Below are 26,219 nucleotides of genomic sequence, written 5' to 3' on the forward strand. Positions count from 1 at the left end.
TTCTTCTGAAGCTTTAAATTCAAATAAACTTTTTCTGGGGTCCCTGGTGGATAATAAAATATAGGACATGTGCCATTGTTTAATTATTTCGGTTTTCCAACAACAGCCGAACTTTAGAAGTGACATTTAGACAGAAAAGACAAATACACATTACATTATTTAGGCTGATTTATATTTAAATCAATACATGATCAAAACGTTGCTGAACAACAAGCTATACCTGGGCTACACACAGAGAATGTGGCATGCTCATTTCCGCGCCCCAAAGTCAGCTTATTAACATACAGCGTCACATTTGAGGGTTGTTCGTTCATGCAGACTTCTGAGTGTTCACATTTCCGACTGCCCCTGAAGACAGCATACCTCCATCAACACCCTGTTGACTCTTCAACTGTATGTTTGTTCCCCCCGGATGTTGAATCATCAGCTACTCACTTCAAGACCAACAAAGAAAAAAGTTGCAGGACACAATTACATTTTAATTTGTTTTAAACCTAAAAGAAACGACCATGAAGTTGTCTTTAATTCGAAGTGCTTGTGGCAGCTTTCGGATACATCCAGCCCGCTCAGGGAGCAGGGTCAGCGGCTTTTCGCGGAGATGCCAACCGGTGGGTCTTCCCAGCAGCCGGTTGATCCTCCGGGCAGCGAGCGCGGCTAGCAGCGGCGGTACCAACCCCAAAGTATCCGGACATTTCGGGAAACAGTCCCGGAAGAGCGATGGGGTTGAATGCCACAGTTCCTTGAGGTAAGTGAGTTGGTGTGTGTGCGCAAACAAAACACTGCTACTACTCGTTATGAGTGTTTGTTTTTTTTTAACCTCAAACTAGCTAAATGCTACTCTATAGTGCTCTGTTTTAGTGATGAACTGTAACTATTTCCTGTCTCGCGGATGTTTTTGGTCTCGGTGAGCAGTCTGTTCCGCACGTGTCTCCAGTAGCATCAGATGGACTCGAGCCAGCTGATGTAACTTTTCTCCGTTGTTGCCAAACGCACCACGTATAAAATGTCTTTTTAATGGTCTTAATAAACCTAATAACCACGTCTGGGTGTCTGAGTGGTGTTTTACTGTCACGTTATTGAACATTTAAACATCACCAACATCATGTGTTTACGGTTTCTTAATGTTTAAACGATGTATACTTGTTTTTACTAACGTTACAATATACCATCATCTAAATGTGAAGTACATTGAATTATTGCTCGGAGATAACTGGAGGTGAGTTTGATTTTGACAATGTTTACGTTTTGGACAAGAAAGTAGGTCAGTGTGTTAACTGGGGAGACATTTACACATGAGGTAGCCCCTCCCACACTTTTTTACAAGCGCAGTAACAATCTTGGCCAATGGGTGCAACCTCACAATTTGTATTTTATTCTATTTTCATGATAGCTGTTCTCGTTTGAAGTGGTATTCCTTTAACTACAGCAAATGGATCCAAATCTCTCTTTCCAATTTACTTCCTGGAGTTACTTGTTTCTCGGGGCTCCATTGGATGGTTTCATTTGAATTGGGCGAGTGAGAGAATTTGAGGGCTAATTCCCAATTAAGTTTTTCCACAAAAACAGAATTAACCATCCCAATCGCAGTCTAGTTGTCTGTTGGTGTTACCTCTTCCATTATGGGTGTCTTTGGCTTCAGGTATAAGTTTCATGTTATTTGAAAACCCAAAATAGATGAGTGAATATTGCTTACCAGTATATTTTCTCTCCTAGTGAGGTGGTTCAGAGCACCAAGGAGGCAATGCTGGCTCTGCACAGAAGACATTCTACAGTCCAACCTTTGTTGGCTATAGTACAGGTATTGTAAGCAGAAAAACAAAATACCTGTGTCGGATTTGTGAATGAAAGATGATGGATGAAAATGTGCAAGTTACAATTTTGTAGAAGGTTGATTTGAAATACTGTCACATTTGCTAGAATATAGTTTGGTTGTGCTCGTAGCGGATATCAGTTTCATTAAAGATGTTTGTCATTAGGTATGTGTTTCATTGTGTCATTATGCTACTGTTTTTATCTCAAAGGCAGGTGAAGATGACCACTTGTTGGAGATCAGTAAGAAAATTGCAGGAAGGGTAAATTCATGTCTTGCTGTTTCCATATGACAATTTTTGCAGTTTTGTCCTTTTTTTTTTTTTTTTTTTACAAATCTACACAATAATACAAGCAGTTGAGCCTCTTTTTGTTTTTTACTGTATTTTCACACAGATTGGCTTAAACATCACCCAGATTTGTTTGACAAAGGAGTGCAGTGAAGATGAAGTAAGTGAAGCTGATTCACACATTTGGTTATTTTCCCTCGGCGCATAAAACAAGAAAATCTCTTCCCACCGCCTCCATTATTTAGCAATTCAGTGCATGATTTACCATTCCAATTTTACTAACTGGTTCAATTTGATGGTTCACTTGTTGTGTGACTGTTTTACTCGTTCTTAATCAGTTCTGTATTCTCAAAGATCAAAGATACTTTATTTAGATGTTAAGTGTGGAAGTTTCTGGAGGCAAAATACAGACGGTCCCAGCACATGCGATATTAACAGTTTAACATGTTACATTTACTGCAATTGCTATTGCAACAACTGCTTGTGTTTTTGTGCGTGTTTTGTCTTTGTGTGAATGCGTGTAGATCATAGAAGAGGTGTTGAAGCTGAATGAAGACCCAAGGGTGCATGGAGTCCACCTCCGCCTCCCCCCTGCTTCCCTCACCAGTCGAGTGTTGAACACACTCAAACCTGAGAAGGATGTAGATGGGTAAAAACACCAGCACTGGCTAACTAGTGGCTAAGTAGGATCAGAGCATATAACTACTGATTTTTCTGTTCTCGCATAGAGAGATAATTATTGTGAAGAGCATATCTCTTCCACATAGCACATGTTACTCAAAAATCTATAACTATTGAGTTTTATATTGGTTGTTTTTGTATTTTATTCTTAACAAGACTCAACATCTTGTTTTAATGTGTCAGCAGTAGACATTTTTATGGAGCAGTCTGCTTCGTATCCGCTGTGCGTGTTTCTCTGTTCCAAACAGAGATAATTGTATTTACTCACATGTAACACACAATTAGAAAGGGGCTGCACAGAATAAAGATGGACTAAATGCAGCATGTGACTTCAGCACATGAGTGAATTAAGGATAATTTGCAAGGCACCCTTCATAATCAGCACTGGTTGAAATGAGGGCAAATTGTGTAAAAAAAAAAGAAACTGATAAAAACTCTCCTTTTGCTTTACTCCAGCCAGGTGCTTGATATATTTTTAGTGTTTGATTAAAAAAGAAAATGTTGATCTGCAATTCTAGATCTGTCTTTCATAATAAAAGTATACTATATACTTTAAAATGTTAAGCTTTTAATGTTAAGCTTTAGCATTGACTCATAAATGTGTGTCTCATGTGACTCCAATTTTTAAATCTTTTGAATGACCTCAACACTGTCATTGCACTTTACAAAAATAACCTTAATGCAGTGCCCAGCAAGAGTCATTTGCTTCCAGGGGTCATAATGCTTTATTTATATTTGTATGTATGTCCATTTATTTCTTGTTACAGGATATCTGATTTGAATATGGGCCGTCTAGTGCGAGGAGACCTAAGTAAAGGCTTTGTGCCACCCAGAGCCAGCGCTGTCCTGGATCTGCTGGAGAAACATGGTACACACTTTGATGAATGTAGATGTAATGGTGCTCGTATTTCCTTCTAAAGAAACTCTTTCGTACAAACATTGAGCCTCATTCACAAATGATACGTACACACACATCTGTGCTTAAACTCTGTGTACACATTTATACACACAAATCATCACTATTTTTTTCTACTCTGAAATGTAGATCTGCCTCAGAATATTTATACATATTTCATGTAAACACACAGCTTTTAATTTAAATGCATCTCATATTAAAACCACAGTCATTAAAAACAGACTTTTGATAAACAACAATATTTAAGACAGTTTACTAATGTCTTAGACAAATAGACAATAACTAAAATGTACACATTTAAGTGTTTGGAGCTGTCAAACAACATAGCCACGATTGAAATCTAATCCTACAAATAGTATAATATTAATATAATGTAACATTAATGTAGCCTTGATCTTAATGCAAATGACTTGCCTCTGGGTTAAAGTCCTTGCTGGATGCTCTCCCTTTTGCCCCAATTTCTTTGAAATATCCCATTGGTATGTTAGTGCAGTACTTGATGGGACTCTTATTTTATTTATTTGACCCTGAGCCCCAGTCAGTTTCTCAGGCGACGCAACATTCACCGCCTCGCAGCCCAAGATCATCATCTGCACTCCATCGAAACACTTTGGAAGAGTTTTCCATTTCTGCCTCCCACTTCCGAACACTATTGTCTCAATTTCTTTTCGACATGTCGGCATACCTTATTGGTAATTCTAACTGCAGTATTGCTCAAAGCTATTAAAAAAAACGACTTTTCAAATACATGAAAAAGACAATCTAATTACAGATATTCACAAAAGTATATCTAAAAAAAGTAATCAAATACATTTTTCGAACAATAAATAGTCTACATAAATGCAAATGGCTCGTCAAAATTAACAGCAAGGACAAATTAAATATAAATTGAATAAGCTACATTTACATTAAAATTAAGAATACACAAAAGCCCACTTTTTAATTGGTGTGCAATGTCATTTCCATCAATGTTCAGATGTTCCTAATTTCAAGACGCTTGACTATTACTAAAATATTGACCACCCTGACAGTTTGGTTGCTCATGCACATAAGGCAATTAATTTAAAAAAGTTATGTCCTAATGTTGCATTGAAATATTTCTGCAGATGCTCCTTTGGAAGGGAAAACTGTGTTGCTGGTCGGAGGAGAGGGACCCTTTGGGGTGGCCCTGCAGTGCCTGATGGAAAGAAGTGGACTTGTAGCACTCAAGAGTCATTGGTGCTCCAAGAACCTCCAGAGTCAGGTACATTTTGTGTGTTTGTTTGTTTTTCTTTTGAGTATAATTTGTTTGAAAAAACATACCACTGAAGCTGGCTTTATAAATGCAATGCCTTTTTATGCTCCATGTCCTCAAATGTCCAGAGTCATTATTCATTTGCGTATTCATATTTCCAGTATGTGCCGTTATAGTGGCCGACCACAAGGAGTCAGTCTCTGCTTTACCAAATGCAATGTCAAAACATGTGATCAGTTGCAACAGAGGTAACACTGAACAGTTTTGCCAGTTGAATGCCATTTTCTAATAACGGACACATTTTTCTGAAGATATTTTATTTGTCTTAAAATGTATTGAAGCCTGTCGTGGACAATGCAACACTTAAAACCAGCGTCTTCTAAACTCTTGTTTTTTCTTTTTTTATTTCTTCAAATGTAATATATTATCTTTTCCTCGACCCCAAGGTGATGCAGGCTGATGCTGTGGTCCTACTGGGAGCTGAAAATGTGGATTTCCCACCCACCTGGGTGAAACCAGGAGCTGCTGTCATCAGCTGTGAGCCCACCCTGGAGACAGGTAGTGTGGAATATATTGTGATAGTCATCAAAATCACCCTGTATGTGTGAATCCTTACTGCCTGGGTTCAAATCTGACCTGTCGCCCTTTGCTGCATGTCGTCTTCTCTCCGTCAGTAAACTTGTTACTTGTCTTTTGATTAAAGGCAAGAAAAAAAAGAACATGGTAATCACCCAGTTTGCATGTAAATTAAAAGTGTATTTTCTGCATTTCAGAATGAATAGATTTGCAGTTTCATGTATTTATCCTTAGCAAGTGTTACTGTTCTCCTTATGTCGTATAATGGGACACAGCATGTTACATTTTTATTGTTTTCTATCCCACTCCAAAAAGAGAAGCAACATGTGCTTTTGTCATGCAGTTTTTGTTTCGTTTTAGATGAACATGGCATTGAGATGTCTTCAAAGTCTGGGTTAGAATACCTCACAGCCGCTTACAGAACACAGGTATGGCCCCTTTTTTTCTATGTCCATTCTTGCTCTATGTGCTTACTACCTTTCTTCTTTACTTACCTACCTGCCTCGTTGTCTCTCCTCTTTGTCTACTAGAATGTGGTGCGTAGTTGCAGTCGGTTGCTCCAGCAGCAGCAGTACCAACCCTGGCATTTGCACAGCCTCAAACTGCAGCCTCTGACCCCCGTACCAAGGTATACCCTGATATCTGTGAGGCTATTAGGAATGTATCTACATCCACCTGGGCACAGGATCTTTTCTTTAATGCCACATTGTTCTTGAAAGACAATGTTCGTTTAACACTTTAAAATGAAATGCATGTGAATGATTTGTCATGCTTTCTGTCTTTGTTAGTGACATCGAGATTTCCAGAGCTCAGACGCCCAAGCCAGTGAACCAGCTGGCTGAGGAGATTGGTTTGCTGCCAGAAGAGCTTGAAGCCTATGGCAGGAGCAAAGCTAAGGTCCGGCTCTCCCTGTTAGACCGCCTCCACAAACAGCCCGATGGGAAATATGTACTGGTGGCTGGGTGCGTGTGTCTTGATGATCAACAAAATTATTTTCCTTAACTATATCTTCCTTCAGTGCCCCCTAGTGCTTAGATTTGTGATGTAAAAGAATTAAGCCCGACTGGTGCTCAGGAAGGTAACAAGGGCAAGCCATCACCAAATCGCTGCTTCCTTTTTAAGGTATCGCTGTAAAGCAATGCATCAATTATATGGCTACGGACTAAATGTGATAAGGATCTTCAGTTTTATTAAACATGAGATATTAAAATGTTTTTGTATGTTCTGTTTGTCTAGTATAACTCCCACTCCACTGGGCGAAGGTAAAAGCACGGTGACCATTGGTCTAGTCCAGGCCTTCACTGCCCACCTGAAGCTCAACTCATTTGCCTGTCTCCGACAGCCTTCCCAGGGACCCACCTTCGGGGTTAAAGGTCAGTAATGAATACTTAAGTCCTTATGCTCATTGCACATGATTTATGTTTTGCTTCAGTTCAGTAATGTCTTCTTATTTTAAGTTAGTTAATCTTTTCAAAAATCTCAGCTTTCTTACGAAACAAAGTTCAAGAGAAAACTAACGACAACTTCCGATCCACTCTGTACGGAGATGTATTTTCATTTAAAAAAAAGTTGTATGGTATTTTGGAATGCAACTCAGAATTTTGTTTTTCTGCACATCTAGTGGAATTTGGACAAGGTCAGAGACAGGCGCCCAAGCCAGCAGTGAGGAATGTCTGAAGTATCTGTGTGATAAGCTATCTTTGTCAGTGTGTGGCTAGCATTTTATACCACGCTACATTTTGTGCAGGGGTGGAGTAGTTCACTCGGAGTACACTGCTCAGCATTCCTCCTTCGTGTGTCCCTGTCCTGTTGGTCTGCCTCTGACTGTGCTACCTCTTCTCTGTGCCTAGGGGGAGCTGCAGGAGGGGGATATGCCCAGGTCATCCCGATGGAGGAGGTAAGACACACAGGCTCTCTCATTGCTCCCTGGCAGGACTAATGCAGGCTTCAAAGAACTAAGATATGCAGGGACTCACACTAGTTTTCACACACACACACAACCCCTGGAGCTGTGGCATAATATTGTCTGTGACTAAATCACTGTCGGTAAAGGGAAGGAGGGCTGAGAGGGAAGCAGACATTTTTCTAAGCTGCAGACCCCAAGTCGTCTTTTCTCATACTAAAACATCAGCTTTTTTTCAGCTTTTTCCTTCCACCACCCTTTACTTTTCCTACTTTACAATGTTTTGTTTCACTTAAATAAAAGGTTTGATGCAAAACAGAGAGACTGTTGTAATATTTCGAAAGATTTAGTCAAAACCACGAGTGAAGCTACATTTTGTGATTACCTTTTAACCTCCATTGTTGGAGGTTTTAATTCCACTGGAACATCTGAACCCACAATTTGTGCCATTACATTACAAGAATAGTACGATTTTCTTGATGTCAACTGTCTTTCACATTTTCTCTGTTTGTTTTTCCTTTTTCTTCAGTTTAACCTCCATCTGACTGGTGACATTCATGCCATCACAGCAGCCAACAACCTGGTGGCAGCCGCCATCGATGCCAGGATGCTTCACGAGGCGACGCAGTCAGACAAGGTCAGACAGTAATAACTTGTCCTTACACCAGCAAGAAAATTTAAACTGTTTTGACCTAAAAGTATAACGCATCTCAATAGCAGAGTTGGAATTGTGGACAAAATCTTTCAGAAAGGAAATGATCAATTATATATTATGTCAATATATTATGTGTATGTTCTGCTCCCTTGTGATGTCATTGAATATTCACAGGGAACTAATCTATGTAAAAGCATGTTTTTATGTTCTAATTACATTTAACGGTTACAACCATAGTGTGTTTGTGTATTTGGAGTGATGCTTTCTATTCAAGAAAACATTTTAATCCTCTGAGTTGTAATTAAATGTACTTCATATGCATAAACACCGATTATGTAATTAAATGTTTTTTTCTTCTTGCTCCTTCAAGGCTCTGTTCAGTAGACTGGTTCCTTCAGTAAATGGAGTGAGAAGATTTTCACCCATCCAAATCTCCAGGCTACAAGTAAGCCTAAAACTGTCATCAATCATTCTGGCCAGAAGGTTATGTTGAATTCTGATATTAAAAAAAAGACACTTTCGTCCAATAAGGGACATCAGTGACTCTTTCAACCAATAGGGGACCTCAGTGAGCCTCTTAAAAGTGCACTTCCTTCCCTCTACCATGTGCTCATCTCCAAATATTTATTTATGTCTCATGAAGCTGTTATATGTCTACAGGTAATGCTGTTTTTGTGGTATTGATAAAGAATGCCAAATATAAAGTCTTGATAGATAAAATACTAATGGCGCCTGTTATGGAGAGGAATTTCAAACATAAGCCAACTGAATGTTTCTGTCCCGTTAGAATAGAAGTTAAACTGACTATAAAATATTCATTAGCCTTAATGGACAGAGTGAGAGATAAGAGTCATGTGATTATTTTTAAACGGAGCACTCCCACTGAACCTTTTGAACCTAGCATTGAGTTGATCGCCATTTATTCTGGTTTTGTTTATACATGCCGGGATGATACCGTGTTCAGCTGATGTAGACGTAACAAGAAGGATCCCACTAAAAAAGAAAAAGGCCAACGATGTGAGATTATTCTAAAATATCAAATGCTTTACTGTATCGAGCAGTAGCGGCTCAGCTGGGACCGAAGCCAACATCATCACCAAAGCGTCACATCTCACTCACAGATGATCCTCTAATCGTCTTTCTCGCTTCAATTTCAGCGTCTAGGGATCAATGAACAAGATCCTGCATCTCTCACGCCGCAGGACGTCAGCGCCTTCGTTCGTCTTGACCTTGACCCCTCGAAGATCACCTGGCAGAGAGGTATCTAATGGAAGTACAGAACATTTTGTCTGAAATATTCAGTAGGATCTGTTATTTTTTCTTCTCTGTGCTGTGGGCTGTCATCCTTTTTGTCTGACTACATTACCGACATACCAACAAACGTGATGTATTAATAATAAAGAAGGTGATGTTATATGGGATTGGCAAGTTTGTGGTAGTTTAGTTCTTGTTTTATTTTAGTCTAAACTTTGTATTCTTTTAGTTTAAAGTAAAATCTTCACAAAAAAAGTAAATCTAATTTCAGGTTAAAAACAGGTTTAGTTTTTGTATTCAGTTTCAGTTGGTCTTTGTTATGACCAGATATAATGTAGCTATATATACATACAAAAAACATAGTTGGAGAACTGTGTAGGTATGTCCACAATTTCAGATGTTTACTCTTCACTCTTAAACTTAAACTTAATTCTCAAAAAACTCAACTTAAATGTTGATATGAAGCAACGGTGGCATAGCGCCATCTCCTGCAATGTCAAGTTTGTTCTGAAATGAATTGTCACTGCAGCATGTTGGTGTTCTCATCAATGGAAAATTGTCCATGATAACTCTGTATGGCCTCTGTGCTTGTACGGATTCAACACATCTAATGAGAAAGCTCTGAAGTCATCAGTGGTGTGGTTGGAAGGAGTGGGAACAGCTACCTCAGTGGTAGCTGCGTTTGGTTTGAAGTTGTCAGTGAGAACAACCAGCTGGGTGCAGCTATGACTGATGTGGTATTTACTCCAGTGGCTCCAGAGGGCACTCTTAAAAAGACGGACCCTGGAGATTAAAAACAGATTTACAACCTAATGTTATGCGGTTGCAACTGTGTGTTCATGAAACAAACCATGTTTTTCGCTTTCCCTTTCAATACATCAAACCAACCTGAGGATAATGTTTGAGTAATGTGGTCATCTAGCTCGGTGTAACAACCGTAAGACCACAGATTTCTAGACACATTATCAGAGAGGAGGGCGAGTGCTGAGTGAATAAACTTGAAGTAGCAAATCCCTCGTAGCATAAGCACTTTCAGGGTGTCATCACCTACTCACAACTGATAAGAATCTCTCGTCTTCTCAATTATTGGATTTACGTGTGTGTGTGTGCGCATATGTGTTTCTGTGTGTGCGATCCAGTGGATGTGCATTTGTGTCTCTTTAACATGTGTGGAAATGGATTTTTTACAGTCTGCCAGGTTCAGGCTGTAAAAACATTTTTTTTGTCTGTGTCTGAGGCATCCACTTTAAATACATCTTTGTTCGGTCATTGATGTTGTGCCAGTTTTTCTGCTCAAAGTTGTGGGTTTTATGAGAAATGTTGGAGGAAATTAAACTTTTTTTTTTGGTATCTGTTTTCCAGTTGTTGACACAAATGATCGTTTCTTGAGGAAGATCACGGTCGGGCAAGCGAGCACTGAAAAAGGACAGATAAGAGAGGTATGCGGCACTCATGCCGTCACAATCTTCTCTCCTCTGAATATATGACGTCCTTTTGAAATATTTTTCACCCACCTGCTTTGTTTTGTATATTTTATGAATGACCAGAAGATTATCCACTGACCTTTATGTTACATTTTAGTTCATTGTAAATATTTTCTCCTTCACCCACACAGTATAACAGACGGCGATATCACCGTAGTTGTTCCATTGCAGAGGCTTTGCTGGGGGCTGTCGATAACCTGGATCTAATGTTATTGAAGGGATGGTTCAGATGTTTTGAATTGAGGTTGTGTGATGTACTTAACCACAGTCAGTGGTTTGGAGAAAATCTGTTAAAATGTATAGTATATTTAGAAGATCTTTTTGCCGTTTCACAGGAAACTGAAGTATTTGTAGCTGTCTATGTTCTCGCTACAGTCACCAGAGTCCATTTGTAATCCAGAGTCATTTTAACTTGCAGAATGCCGGGTGGCTGGTCTACCGCTGCCTCGTATGGGTAGTTTGTATTCCTGTGAGACTTTGGTGAATCAGTACTAACCAAAGTCTCCCAATAAGACAAAAGTCATCTACTGTAGCTGATGCATGGATAAGTACCTCAAAACATCTGAACTATCCCTTGAAGGTGGCATGAGATGCCTGTGTTTTATGTACTCTTACAATAAAACTATTAGTAGATATAAACTTTCTCACACACACACTACCCTCCATATTCCCTCCTCTGTTCATGATAAAGGCCAGATGTATTTCACGTATATGTCTGTAGTAATGACAGCTAAATGAAATCCTATAAATAAACACTTCACCTCAATGGGAAGTGAGCAGGCTTAAGTGAAAGCAAATGTTTGAAGAAGGAGGAGAGTGACCCACCCATGCACGCACGCACACACGCACACACACACACACACACCTGGAACGGCCTCTAAGCTAGTTCAGCACATGTTTACATTTACCGCCATCGGTTCATCCATTCTGTTTCCTTTTTCATTCCTCTGGTCCTCCAGCGCTGGATACACTATAGCCCCTCAGGGCATTATCACTGGGAATAGAAATGTGTTCCTTGGTGGATTGATGTGGTTTAAGTTATATATTTTTTTTCTTTTGACATGGAATGGACACTGCTTTGCTTTTCCATACTCTTCCCTGTGGAAATGCCTCATTCCATATGTTTGTGTGGTTTTAGCTTGACCTAAATCCATACAGAAAATCACATTAAAGAATAGTTAAACATGTTAATAGTCATTTCCTTTCCCAAAGTCTTTACTTTAAAACCTAGGCCATAATCATATGACTTGTATTCTCTTGCCCATGTGATTAAGCTGGTGACTATAGCGTCAACATAATCTCTGTTCTGCCAGTCACTGGATATTTGTCTTTCCATGCTGGGTTTTCTTGAGTCTGTCAGGTTATAGACATTTGATTCACTCTCAAAACTAGTATTCTTCACTAAGCAGTCAACACTTTAATATAAAGTCAAATGAATTCTAGTGTTAAAGCGTAGCTGCGAACTTTCACATGATTTCGCCCAGTAACCATGAAACTACAGAATTTCTGCTCGTCTGTTTCATGCTTTGTAAATGCATCTGGATGTTCTTCAGGCCGGTGAACAAATACTGCAGTTTGTTGCCCTCGTAGTTCACATTGTGTATGATTTCTTTTCTCACTCTCCAGACTGGGTTCGACATTGCAGTGGCCAGCGAGATCATGGCCATCCTGGCTCTGGCAGACAGCCTGGAGGACATGAGAACCAGGCTGGCGCGCATGGTGGTGGGCACCAGTCGCTCTGGACGGCCCGTCACCGCAGAGGACCTGGTGTGTGTTGCTGTGTGGTCTTTTCATTCCGAGTGTGAGAATGTTAACGCTGACAATCTCACAGTTGGCTTTTCATCACTTCATCTCAGTAATGAATGAAATGAAGGGACTTTGTGTCGTTGCCTTGCAGAGAGAAGTGTGAAGGTTAGGTGTGTCCTACATTTTTGGTAGGGATACCGGTGGCATCGGGCCCTTGTGGTTGTTTCTGTTGAAATGTGTACAAAACATGTTAAACGTAATTCATCATCATCATAATTTTCTACCAAACTTGCAGCATGAACATTTTCCAAATTCCCAGTTGTCCCAGATTCACTTAAAGTACCACTTTCTCTTTTTTTTAATTTTTTTTTTTAAAAACAACACGTCTAATATAGGCGTAACCAGCTATTAAGATGTTAAGCAGAGTTTTCGCACCTCTCACCGGGTCTTCATGTGGGGTCAGCTGGTTCTGGTTTCCCACAGAAGAGCCGTAGACGAGGATCCCTTATCGAGTTACATTAGCCTTCTGATTAGGCTCGCTGCAAAAACATCACCACACCTTTAGTGTGTGTGTGTGTGTGTGTGTGTGTGTGTGTGTGTGTGTGTGTGTGTGTGTGTGTGTGTGTGTGTGTGTGTGTGTGTGTGTGTGTGTGTGTGTGTGTGTGCTGACAAGGCATACTTTTGGGAAGCGAGCATAGAGGCCTACAAATAGACTGTAGTGCCATTTATCATCAGTAGGAGACGACCATTATACCCTGCTGTACATAAATATGAGGTTAAATATTTTTCTGAAACCTTATAACTTGTTCTTGTCTCCCCCCACACACATTTCTTTCTTTTCTTTTGCCTTTTTAGGGAGTGAGTGGAGCACTGGCGGTGTTAATGAAAGATGCCATCAAGCCCACGTTGATGCAGACCCTCGAGGTGAGACATGCACATAACCCCACTTAAATAGTCATTATCCTCCTCAACAGAGTGTTTTCAGGTGAATATCTTGTAGAATAAATAGGCGGGCAGTCCACAGGGATGTTGAGTGTTCACTACACCTATGTCTGCTGTCAGAGAAAAGAGAGGGCTCTCCACTGAGAGCTTTTAAGAAAGAATGATAAATTGACTTTTTCCTCCCATGGCACTTTATCTTAATATCAGTTTAGCAGAGTTTAGAGGGCAGGTGGAGCTCTGACAGGCCATACCATCCAAATTCATTGTGTCCTCTGTCCCTGTGACGACTTAAACCATAACCCTGCCTCTCACAACATCTGGCTTTCATTTAGCGTTTGAAAACGTTACAGTTAGACTGGACAAGTGATCACACAGGAACATAAACATATATATCACTGTTCTAGAGGAAAAAGGCCCAACCCTCAAGGTGATTAATGGCAAAATGGAGAATAGTAGAGTTAGAGGTTTAAAAGATTCAATGTAGCAATAACAAATCAGACATCTAGTATTGATCTTTGGCCTCTCTGGCACAGCAAAAGCTCACTTGAAAGAACCACTAAGTTTATAAAAGACTGGCCCATTAACTAAGGATGACACTTTTCACATCATCGCTGCAAAATCAAATCTGTAGAGTGTAATTGTATTCTTTGCTTGTCTTTTGATTTTGATCTTCTCATAGTACGCTTTTCTAGATGAGAGTCTGAGACACTGGGCGGTGGGCCAAAGTGTATTTTTCAGTCCGATTTGATTTAAGTCATTAAAGTTAACAATGTTAGCAGTCATGCTCCTGCTAACGGGTTTGTGTTTTTGTTGCAGGACTATCTTTCGTTAGTTTGTTGTTTTTTAACAGAAAGTTTGGTTACACATGGCAATTGGGGAAAATAAACACAGCCTGGTGAGGGGGTGGACCGTTGCGAGCAGCAGATATTTGGTTACTTTTTCTTTTTTTTTAAGGAAGCATTGCGGTCATGTTGTGTGAAACCGTTTCCTGTGTGTGTTTCCTGTGATTCTGGTCAAGGGAACTGGTATCGGGACCGACCGGGTCTCAGAGCTCCATGAGAATTTTCCATGCAGCATGGCCGCCTGTGCCCTCCATGCCCTCTTGGCTTGTGCGTGTTTGTGTTGAATACAGACGCACACATGAGAGTGGAGATGGCATGTGCGTGCGTGCGTGCGTACGTACGTACGTACGTACGTGTGTGTGTACGTGTGTTAGAGCACATGTTTCTGTGTTGGTTCAGATGGTGCTTGGCGGAGACAAAGCACAAGAAGAAAAGGGATAGTTTATCAAACATCCTGTCTACGTGGCGTTTCCTCGAACCGACTGTATACATCTTTTCTAGTGAGAGGCAGTAGACGTAGCGTGGACTCTCAGGTTTGGATACGTGTGCTGTCTGAACATCTAGACTGGGACCATGTTCATGAGTGTAGCACTGGTGAGCAGCTGGTGTCGTGGTCTGTGATGCACAAGAAAAGGAAACGGTGAAATGATCTCCACCTTCCTGTTTTTGTTCATTTCCCTTGTCTTCATATTCCTCTTGTCCACGAGTTGAAGAGGTGACCCAACTTTTCATGTCTTTCCACTCTCATCAACCTGTTCTGGCGTATTTATTGCCTGAATCTCTTTCCCTCGTGTCCGGATGTGGAAAGCGTGAACTGGGTCTTGTTAAAGTTCAGGAGTTGAAACACAGATGGGCATTCACGTAATGTATGACGTGTGTGGATTTTCCTTATGAATAAAGAAAGAATCATGTTATTTAATGGGTAATAAAAGAATGTTGAGTTTTAGTTTTTTGGTATTCTGTCTTTCTTTTTCCTCTTAGTCGATATTCTTTTCCTTGTATACCTTATTTTCTTCTTAGTTAAATGCTGCTGTGGTCTGTTCATCTAGTTTTCATAGACAGTGTTTGTCAGAGCCTTGTTAAATGGCTGATTTACTCCTCTGGGGGGAGGCTGTTTATGCAAGCAGAGGGAGAGGTATGCAAACAAAAGCTTAGAAAAATCATGCAAGTCCTTCCCATCCTTCCTTTTTCCTCCCTCTTAAGGAATTCACATGCAGCGTAACTTTTGGTCAGTTGGCTTTTCCCAGTTTTCATCTTAAACAGTTTTTTTTCAGTAATTTCTTCTCTTTTTTTACAGTCTGTGCTGAGTGCTGTGGAAGGATTGTTATCTTGAGCAGTTGACATTTCCTTGTATTCCTTCGTGCATTTCCTTGTATTCCTTTATGACTTTCCTTGTATTCACTCATGCCTTTCCTTGTCTCAGCTGAATGCACACAGCAAAATATCTTTGGATGAATGTTGCGGAGCTGTTGCCTGCAAACCCTTCAGGACATGTCGTCTGCCGCTTTGTGTTCCTGTGAACTCTCCTTGGTTGTGTTGGGCAAATCTAATCCTTGTACAGGCAATGTGATCGATGTTTATGAACCTGTGTTACTTGGAAGGTTGAGTTCTGATCGAAAACGGGTCTCTTGCATTTATGGAAAACTAAACGTATAAACTGTGATATCCAAACAGTCAAACTTTTAAAAAATATAAGACTTTTCACGTATATTTGTCCTGTAAATGCTGCGGAAATGATCTCTTCGTCACATGTGTTGCACTTTGTACTGCTTCACTAAAAGTTATTGCAGTGTCCTGTGTATCTGCCAGAGGCAGTACCTTATACATAAAGTGCCCCTTAGTGTGTGTGTGTGTCCAGTCTTTGAGAAGGAAGCTTGGCCCGTAGTCGGGCTGGCTTGCCAGTTGAGTACTCCCTAACTTGTGCCTGCTCTTTAGAGATCACAGTACCAGCCAAAGTGCATCCACACGTCAACATTTATTGATGTTTCTGGAAGATATTGGATTTAGTTTGAAAGAAGGAGTTAGTCCTTATTTAAACTTGGTCGGGTGAGTCGCTGTGGGTCGCACTGTTTACTCAACTCCTCCTGCATGTTTGTGTGCCCCTCTTATTGTTGCAGGGTACGCCAGTGTTTGTCCATGCTGGGCCCTTCGCCAACATCGCCCATGGCAACTCCTCTGTGCTGGCAGACAAGCTGGCTTTGAAGTTGGTTGGACGGGACGGCTTTGTGGGTAAGAACGCACAATCCGTGCATACAGATCACGCACAAGCGGAAGCAGCAGCACAACCACAACGCTTTCGGGGATGACGGACAACCTGCGGTTAACTACAGAGTCTAGGAACCCCAGATGTGGAGGAATTTAAGTCCTAAGCTTCCTTAGCTGGGCAGATTAAACTACCAATTACACCAGTCTTGAACTTCAGCTGGCTCCCCTGCTGTTGCAACCTTTGGCCTACATTCATCCCGGTTCTGGTCCTGCGACTGTTCATGCTGCCTCTGGTTGACTGGTCTGGTGTCTTGCTGCTGCGTAACTTTCTAGGAAACAGGTGGAAAGATTGCGTTAAAAAAAAAAAATACAGGAGAGAGGAAGGAAGCTGATTGATAATCTTAAGAGGCCCTGGAATGCTTCAGAGTAAACCACACTAATCCCTTCAACGTCAAAGCATACTTGAGTATTCCCATTTTTATCTGTCTATCTATACCACTGCCCGCTTTCCGTCCTCATTTACTTTGGCTGCGGAAATATGTTTGGAATGTACTTGTGTGCGTTGTTGAGCTTGTCGGGTGAATTTGATGTGCATGTCAATCTTGTCGAGGCTTATGTGTGTGAGTGTGTGAGTGTGTGTGTGAGAGTTTTCTGCGAGAGCATTAACAGGGTAAAAGGAGATGGGGGAGTTGTTAGGCATTTACACAACATTTGCACAAGCTGTGAGCTGGGCAAATGTGTCGGCAGCGTGAGCAGAGAGTTGGGTTTCACAACACTGGAGCAGAGAGGCTTGTATGCGTTTTATACTCGACCTCTCCACCCCACTGATTTTTCATCTGTCAGTCTCACCCCCCCCCCCCCCTCACCATTCTGTCTGTGTGTTTGTTACCTGACTCCCAGGTATGCCAGGATCTCAACGGCCCTCATCTTCCTCTGCAGCTGGGTTGCTTGTAACCCCCTCACGCCCACTCCCTCCCTCTCAGGACCTTCTGACAATACACACTTTGCCTTATTTGAACTGGCACCTTTTGAAAAGATTATTCGCAGCGAAATTGAGGAAATATACGTATCTGCAAAATACAGTCTGAACTGACAAGTCAGCTCTTTGTTTAATCTCGTTTGATCATCAGGTTTAACCATTTTGATAATTTTATTAAAGGTTATGAAAGCATTGTAGACAGCAAAGTAAATGCCAAGATCCCGGTTAGATGTACTGATAACGACAATAACTGTAATATTTAAATCATGTTGATAATACACATAATATTGTGTAAAAAAAAAAATCAGCTCCTCTTAAATAATGTAAACTATACAGTTATGTTGACGAACTTGTTTTTTCAATGTCATTTATTTGGCCAAAAATGTGACGCACAATAAATAAAGTCAAAAATGAATTTGAGCAATCACATTAGTCTTGCTAAGAAATCTTCGAACCACACATTTCCCCAAATTAATAAATCCTATATCTGATATTAAACCTGAAATGGATGTTTACTTCTATTATAGGAATGGATCAGACGATTTAAACATGACGCAAAAATGAAACCCTAATAGACTGTAATTATTTGTTATGTGTTGATACGGATGTAACCACATCAGATAATATAATAATGTAAAGTAATTTACAGACCAGTTTGATAATCTCTGGAAAGTCCGCTCTTGAGCAAAAGATGTAGGTGAACTCACTGTGAACCCGGCGAGGACTGTTGGGGTGTGTGTGAACTTACTCTTGGCCGTACTTCATCATGCTTTGTATTATTGTGGCTTTTACAAGTCAGTTTGGGATCTGGACTTAAAATTGGGAGAAATGCTGCTATTGTGATGAGAGGCGGTGCTGGGGGACAAATTCCTCCTGCCAGATGTGAGGGATTCCTGTATCATTAACAGTCTGGAGTATTGAACGCAGATAACCCCCTAAAACTCTTTTACTGCAAGATTTCCCTCACGGCAGAGCCTCCCTAAACTAAAGCAACAAATCATTTGGTCCATATGATATATTCGGCATGTGGAATATTTAAAGCTCCAATACCTTTTTGACACCACTTTAAAAAACAAACAAAAAAGCTTTGCCTTTTTAAATTCTCCATCCTTGATTTCTGAATGCGAAATACATTTTTTTTTATGAACTGGTTAGTGAAATATAAACAAGGTGAAGATATTCTTAAAGTGTGCACTTAAATTGAAAGAGATGGTATTTATTTTAGGTGGTTAAAATGTTTTTCTTCTGTTCCTGTCCCCAGCAGTACATTTCAGTGCTCGTGTCTGCACTCCTGCTGCTTTAACTCGGGGCGTGCCATCAAGCTGTCCTCTTTACGTAGCGCTTTCATAGTCTGATGGTACGCATGAAGTAGAACAGAAATTATTAGTAGATTTATTGATTAATAAGTCGAAAAATATTTGATAAACACCAATGTTGAAGATCAAATGTTCATTTAAAAGGGTAATTTGGGTGTTTTTGAAGTGAGATTGTATCAGGTACTTTACCTGAAGTAGATGGCGGTCGGCATGCTCACCAACTACGTGTGTGGGTGTGTGTGTGTGTGGGTGTGTGTGTCGCTACGTGAAACCGGAGTCAGATTCCAATAACGCTGATTCTTGATAGTAAAAGGTAGACTAGAGGAAGCAGGCCTTTCCAAATACAGAGATGTCCTGCTTGTCTAATTTTAATATAGTTATATATTGAATATATCTCAGTTTTTTTACATTTGAATGAAAACCGAGTAATAAAAAAACTGATTAATCATTAGTTGCAGCCCAACTAAATGCAACAACTCCAACTGGAAAACAGAAGGTTGTGTAGATCTACTTTCCAGCCGTCTCCGTTTTTACTGGCGTCGGTGCCGATACTAATGCTTTGACTGGTCGTAACACCGTCCAGGTCTCTTGTCACTCACAACAGCATCGACCTCCTCTTCCCCTCTTGCTCTCTGGCCAGTTGAAGGTCGTCACACAGAACAGGAAGCTTGCAAGTGTTTCCGCGTGACATCCTCCTGGGGTCAATCTCCTGCTTTGTGTAATGTCAAAGCGCGTTGTACTGGCTGTCATTATCTACTCGCAGCCTTCGTTCCCACTTCTCTCCCTCACATAATTCTCTGCTCGGCATTGTTGTGCATGTGTACTCCTGTGCTCAGTTGGTTGGAGATTATCACACAATTTATGGAAATATCAACACATCCTGAACCTAAGAATGAGACTTTCATTGACTGATTCAGGAGCCAAAAGCTCCAGTGTGGCGCTAACGAGAAACACTACACTCTGTCAGCGGTCGAGGACACATAAAGTCTAGTGGCAGTCTGGTGCTCATCCCTCAGGCGTAATTTGTTGCCCTTCACTCGGAAAGAGAGAGAGACAGAGAGACAGAGAGAGAGAGACACAATGTCTGCTTAACATCAACATTGTCATATTCATAGATGCCGTTAAGTCAGGGCAATGCAATTATGCAATTTTCTCATCTCATTTATTTCAGCTCTTTCCCACTTGTTTTCCCCTTGCAGTGCTTTTGCTCATTCTTGGTCAAATCAATCATATTTTCCTGAACAATGCAGAGAACCGCAGAGTGACGCATTTCTTTATAAAAACACTTGTTTTCTCACTGAAGCCTCCGAGAAATGTGTCAGACACAAGCCCTGTAAGCTCCAGTGAATAATTCAATTTCTTACCGAAAGCCTCGTATGTATGTCCCTTCTAACCAAACAATGAATGTTTAAAATGTTGTTTCCTTTCTTCCCTTCTAGAATGGATACCATAATATATTTTCCATCCTAAGGGAACTGATTTCAAATAATTCTGTATGACTGCTTAACCACACTTCATAAAATATGCAGCATTTACTGCATGGATAAATCTTTGCACACACAAAAGTATGTGAATGTAATTTATCAACTAAATTTAATTTGTTTCCTGACTGAGCATCTTCAGTTGATTTTGGTCATGTTATATGAGTCCTAGATAACACTTTTAGTGCTTGACTGTTGTTTGAGTACAGTCATGTCTATTAGTTGGTAAACCACCATTAAAGAGTATTTGCCTGAAATCAGACACCTTTTTGCTGATGTCCATGCAATCATTTATTCCCTTTTTTACGGTTTAAATGTCATGAGAAAAAACACGAGTTTGTTGAAACCTGGAAATCAACCTCAGCCTTCCTCTGCATGTCGAGCTTAGCTCCACCACAATGGTGCCACACACATACACACAATACGTAACCGGAAACCTTATCTCAACAAGGCCGTAATTCCAGGTGGACTATTTGCTTTGTTTGGATCCCGTTCAAGAGGCCCGAGTGTAGGGCCGTCCATATCAGAGGCGCTCTGTCTCTTTGAGAGGCCTTACAGTGAACCCATTACTCAATACAGTGTTCCAGTCAGACTCGCCTCTCGTTCCCATGATTCTTTTAAGCTGCCGGACTGAACTTGTGTGTGTGTAAAGTTGGGTTGAAGTCAAAATGGTATTACATAGAACAAGAGGTCGGTGACCAGGTCAGCGTGTGTCGGCCATCACCATGAACCTCGCTCCCCTTGATGTCTCTTCAAAGTGCTGCTGCTACAGTTGTGTTATGGGGCAGATATTTGGCAATTAAGTCTTTTCTAAAGAGCAAATTATGACTTTAAGCTGACTTGAAGATCTCGGTAGATTGTTCGATTTCCATTTTAAAAAATGAATATGTTTGTTCCCTCACAGTGACAGAAGCTGGTTTTGGAGCGGATATTGGGATGGAGAAGTTCTTCAACATCAAATGTCGGACTTCGGGGCTGAGGCCAGATGTGGTGGTGCTGGTTGCAACTGTCCGAGCGTTGAAGATGCACGGCGGTGGACCAAATGTAAGTTGACAGAACGTAACACGGTCCGCCAGGCTTTCACCCACACATGTCTTCTGTTAAACAATCGATGCACTGATGTTTTCAACAACCGAAACTAGCATGTGACATTATTATGTACACAGCCACAATCACCCTGTAAACGTTTTATGGTCATGAAAAAAACTGCTGGGCTGTTAAACTGTAATCTCGTAGAAATTGATTAATTAACCAAATCACTAAATGTTATCTTTGTGCAGACAATAGACACACCGCATCCTACTAAGACTTCAGTGACCTTTCTATGCAGTAAATTCTTCTGTGTGGGAAAATACATAAAACGACATGGAAAATAAAACAATATATTGCTGAATGTTCTCTCATACATTGTGTGTGTGTGTGTCTTTGTGTGTTTTCAGGTGTCAGCTGGGGCTCCTCTTGCCAAAGAGTACATTGATGAGGTATATATATATACATTATTATATTTATTTATTTATTTATTTATTTATTTATTAATTATTATTTGATGATACATTTCTGCATGTGCACAGGTTGTGACATATTTGAGCAGGGGATTTTTTAGCTGTTCAATTGCTCCAATCAAGTTAAAATGATTACCCAAGCCTGTTTTTATTCAATTTAGTCGTTAAGGTCAGGATGTTTACAGGAAAATGAAAGCTATTTAAACTCAGCGGCAAATACAAGGCTCCAATTATAAATCAATCATGTGCTAATATTCTGCCTGGTTGTTGGTTTCTTCAGCAAAGAAGTGAAAGATCAGGGTGACTGTAGTTGCATGGAGATGACTTATGGCTTACTTTCACATTAGTGCAACACATCCTTTTTAAAGGCATACTATTAAATTAACACAAAAATTGGAAAAGCCATAGCAATTTACTTCACTAAAACCTTCATCTAAACTGAACGACATGCATCGTTTAATAAACATCTGAACTGAGCAAATCAGTTCTGTGTCATGAAGTCGTCAACCCGACTGCAGCTTTTACTCTGAAAGAAAATGTAAAATTCAAGCAGTGACAGGAAAATGCAGATTAAGAACATCTTTGCTATGACGTGTCATTAAAAGGCTTGGCCCGAGGACGACGTGGACTGTGTAGTAAAAGGTTAGACGTTTTGAAGGCGGGAGAGCCAGAACAAACAAGGTGCTAAACTATTTCCCCTGAGGGCAAAATGCCCGCTGGCAGCAGCAGCGCTTCCCTGTCGTCCATCATCACACAAGGGACCCTTTCGTGCACAAAAAGGTTAATGTCACGTCCTGGCTGCATGTAGTGTGAAGACACAAGCCACCCTTTCAGGTCATATTACCTAGCAGCCAAAGCTTGTCATACATTTTTGTTCAGATATAGTGTTACTGGTACATTTGACAAGGAATGTTATTCTTTTTTTTCATGTAGCCTATACACAGATGTTTCAGAGCATGTATGGTCATGAAAAGATGTGGAACCGTAATGGAAAAATCATGAATATTTTTAAGTAAAAACACACATAAATCCCGTTTTTTGAGCGTGCGATAAAATGAAGTGTGGATACAATAAATAAATGTATAATAAATCTGCTTCAGTCTGTGTTCTCACAGATATTTAATTCCTATATGCATAAATACTTCGTCCACTAACATGGTTACGAGCACTTATTCCACTAACCTCACAAATACAACCTTTGCACGTGGTTTCCGTGAAGGTGGGTCTTCGCAAAGTGGTGTGTGTGTTCATATCTGGCCCAAATCACTGGGCTTTCGGGCGGCTTCAGCTGAGTAAATAATGAAGCAGTATAAGTTAATTGTGAAGCCTGTAATGAAAACCAGAAGTACTGGGGAAAAAACAGAGCCATGGAAATTAATTTATGGGACGTGTATGGCCTTACTGCTCTGAGCCTGGGGCGACACACACACAGACACACACACACACACACACACACACACACACACACACACACACACACACACACACACACACACACACACACACAGACAAAGTGCATAATTGGATTACTGCTGTCAAACTTGGGAGTAGCACAATACGCTATTAATGTACTCTGTATACTATGATGTGCAGAAGTCCAATTATTGCAATGTGAGAGTGATGACTGAATATCGACACACACAGTAGGATAGTTCCACTCTTGCTAGTTGCTCTGATGCTTGTCGTTACCGGCAAGCTGGGCAGTTGAATTACAATAATACATTCGCTGACCATTGCTTTGTTTTGTCTGTTTCTCCCATAGGATCTGAGTCTAGTTGCCGCCGGTTGTCGAAGCAATCTGAGGAAGCAGATCCAAATTGCACACCTGTTCGGGGTTCCAGTCGTGGTGGCACTCAATGTCTTTAAGTAAGATGCATGCTGACATGCACATCCTCAAAAACATAACCTAGCTTGAATCGCCAAGTTATCCGTAAAATAGTCAATGGGTACAGATGCAATTCATTGGGCCCACAAAAGCACATTATTTATTCTATTCATTTTGTCTCTGAATCAGTCATTTCTCTCAATGGACAACGAGCACCGCTAACCATGTTTCCCCCGTGGTGATCCTATAGGACAGACACCCAGGCAGAGATCGAGCTTGTGTGTCAGATAGCGAAAGACTGCGGGGCATCGGATGCCGTGCCGTGTCACCACTGGGCGCAGGGCGGCCGAGGTTCTTTGGATTTGGCCCGAGCCGTGAATGAGGCTGCCAGCAGACCCAGCAACTTCCAGTTCCTGTACAACATCGAGGTGAGAGCAGATACTCTCCATAGAAAATCTGCAATTCCTTTCAACGGATCATAATTGAAGTTCCCCTCCAGACATGTGTAAGATGTTATCATGGATCTTATTATAATATTTGTATTAAATATTTGTTTGCCTCCTCGCCGGCATTAGAAAACATGGATCATCAGTAAAAGCTGGATTCAATAAGTCTTCAGGTAGTCTGTCCGTCCCTCTTTCTTCTGAAAAAAAATGTCCACCTGATGGTCAAAGGTCAAGGTCACTACAATAGGCCCGGTTTTAAGTTGATGAATCCAATTTTAAGTACAATATATTAGGCCCAGTGACTTGAATCACTTGAATTTTTGATTCTTCACATTATTAAGAGTTCCCAATGGAATCTGTTGAGTAATAATGATGGAAGTTCAGTGGAGCTTGGAGGGTTTGTGGTTTGACTGACAGCCTCAGGATTGAACTCTTGGTGAAGCAGGGGGGCGGGCTAATTTAAAGATGAAGAGGCCCTCAAATACCCCCAGAGAGAAGAACAATCTCGAGGTCTTGGAGCAGAGACCAATCAGTCTGAAAAGGAGGATCCAGCAGGAGCAGACCAGCGGGTTGTACTCTAGTATTCAGCAGATCCTGTCTTTTGCTGGGGGAATGGGCTTCAACATGTCTTCGTGGAAAGAGAAAATTAGGTTTGCTCAAATCTCCCCAATCCTCAGTTTTGGCACTCTGTAAAGAAAGTAATGCAGTGTTTAGTACGTGTCAAACGGTAAAAGTCAAACATGCCACATTCACAGTCGCTCGTATTAACATTTATGTCACACAGCTGTGTATTCACTGAATCTAATTTCTTCAATTATTTCCTTTGGCTGGAGGGTTTGTTTCTTTCCACCTTTTCTCTGACACACTGGTTTTCCCATAGATGTCAATAGTCGAGAAGATCAGAACAATTGCGAAAAAAGTGTATGGAGCTGATGACATTGAGCTGTCTCCAGAGGCCTCGGCCAAGATAGATTACTACAATCAACAGGTGAGATCACTGCTGCAATGACTGACTCGCAGATCATCTCTATCTGTCCCTCCACTGTGTTTTTTTCTTTACCTCTTAACTTACACAAACACACACACATTACCCAAGTTTCTTGTTTATTTTTTCCTATAACCAGGGCTATGGTTCATTGCCCATCTGCATGGCGAAGACTCACATGTCCCTGTCCCATATGCCTGACAAGAAGGGGGCACCCACAGGATTTGTTTTGCCCATCAGAGATGTCCGTGCTAGCATTGGAGCTGGTTTCATCTACCCACTGGTGGGAACGGTACGTAACTGTAGTCTGCACGAGTTTAAGCCGGCTCATTCTAACTTTAGTCTTTTTGCCTTATCAAACCTCACAATCACAGAGCTTTTTGAAAGTGACTGAATCCACTAACATGCATAGATGTGATGAATGCATGTACTGTAATTTACACTCGGGGCTAATACGATTGTGCTTTCATTGTTAATAACCAAAATGTCATGACAGAATAAAAGCTGCGGACTACAAACTGTTGTGTACAACACATTAAAGTGTACCTCGACCAACTTCATATCAGGCCGTACGGCAGAGATTTGTATGGAACAGATATTTAGCTTCTTAAAGCATAGCAAGGTCAACTCATCTCTAAAAACCCACTGGACACTCCCAGCTCAGCACCAACAATCTGACAGAGACTAGCTGGTGAACACAGTGGAGCACTTAGCAGCGAAAGAGCCCAATATTTACCTCAGGAGACAATTAAGACCAAAAGCAGCGCTGACAGTGACTGTTGGACCAGATGGACACATGCAACTCTCAAATGACCGATAACGTCTCTCCGTAACAGCTGGATGTGTTAATAAGCAGCTGCTTGTTGAGTTCTGTCTCAACTTAAAAGGTGATGATATTTCAATGTTGTGTTCACGAAGCTTTTTCACTGGTCTCAAGTGGCCAAAACACTGTTTTTAGGTTTCAAGTGAAATCTGGAACACGTTAAGTTTTCAGCATGAGGTCTTAATACGCGTGTTTGGCTTAGAACCAAAGATTGTTGCATCGTTGCGCCAGAGGAAATCATAGCGACGTGTTTATGATGGACTTATGTTCTGACCCTGTGCACAGACCGCTTGTATGTTCCATGTGTGTTTGTCTGTCATGTGCA

At 40.8% G+C, this 26,219-nt stretch overlaps 1 protein-coding gene across 5 annotated transcripts in view; it reads left to right on the forward strand.

The window, feature by feature from the left end:
- Positions 1–448: 448 nt before the first annotated feature.
- Positions 449–26,219, forward strand: part of mthfd1l (methylenetetrahydrofolate dehydrogenase (NADP+ dependent) 1 like) — a 31,805-nt gene continuing 6,034 nt past the window's right edge. Inside the window, exons 1-26 of one of the 5 annotated variants that reach the window (XM_068576832.1) lie at positions 449–745; positions 1,714–1,798; positions 2,022–2,072; positions 2,206–2,259; positions 2,624–2,748; positions 3,548–3,648; positions 4,803–4,939; positions 5,377–5,488; positions 5,867–5,934; positions 6,037–6,134; positions 6,295–6,468; positions 6,743–6,879; positions 7,357–7,403; positions 7,939–8,046; positions 8,435–8,509; positions 9,222–9,324; positions 10,681–10,757; positions 12,429–12,569; positions 13,404–13,472; positions 16,450–16,561; positions 21,218–21,357; positions 21,753–21,794; positions 23,578–23,681; positions 23,891–24,068; positions 24,967–25,074; positions 25,211–25,363. In XM_068576832.1, coding sequence (XP_068432933.1) covers positions 510–745; positions 1,714–1,798; positions 2,022–2,072; positions 2,206–2,259; positions 2,624–2,748; positions 3,548–3,648; positions 4,803–4,939; positions 5,377–5,488; positions 5,867–5,934; positions 6,037–6,134; positions 6,295–6,468; positions 6,743–6,879; positions 7,357–7,403; positions 7,939–8,046; positions 8,435–8,509; positions 9,222–9,324; positions 10,681–10,757; positions 12,429–12,569; positions 13,404–13,472; positions 16,450–16,561; positions 21,218–21,357; positions 21,753–21,794; positions 23,578–23,681; positions 23,891–24,068; positions 24,967–25,074; positions 25,211–25,363 — 2,835 coding nt within the window. In that variant the 5' untranslated portion in view covers positions 449–509. Of the gene's footprint in view, positions 746–1,713; positions 1,799–2,021; positions 2,073–2,205; positions 2,260–2,623; positions 2,749–3,547; positions 3,649–4,802; positions 4,940–5,376; positions 5,489–5,866; positions 5,935–6,036; positions 6,135–6,294; positions 6,469–6,570; positions 6,629–6,742; positions 6,880–7,134; positions 7,169–7,253; positions 7,404–7,938; positions 8,047–8,434; positions 8,510–9,221; positions 9,325–10,680; positions 10,758–12,428; positions 12,570–13,403; positions 13,473–16,449; positions 16,562–21,217; positions 21,358–21,752; positions 21,795–23,577; positions 23,682–23,890; positions 24,069–24,966; positions 25,075–25,210; positions 25,364–26,219 lie in introns of those variants that run through there. The other 4 variants (XM_068576834.1, XM_068576833.1, XM_068576835.1 and 1 more) reach the window with 4 other exon arrangements.

Source organism: Clinocottus analis, unplaced genomic scaffold, assembly GCF_023055335.1.
Source record: "Clinocottus analis isolate CAN_PGR_092001 unplaced genomic scaffold, fCliAna1.0.p SCAF_15, whole genome shotgun sequence".
NCBI lineage: Eukaryota > Metazoa > Chordata > Actinopteri > Perciformes > Cottidae > Clinocottus > Clinocottus analis.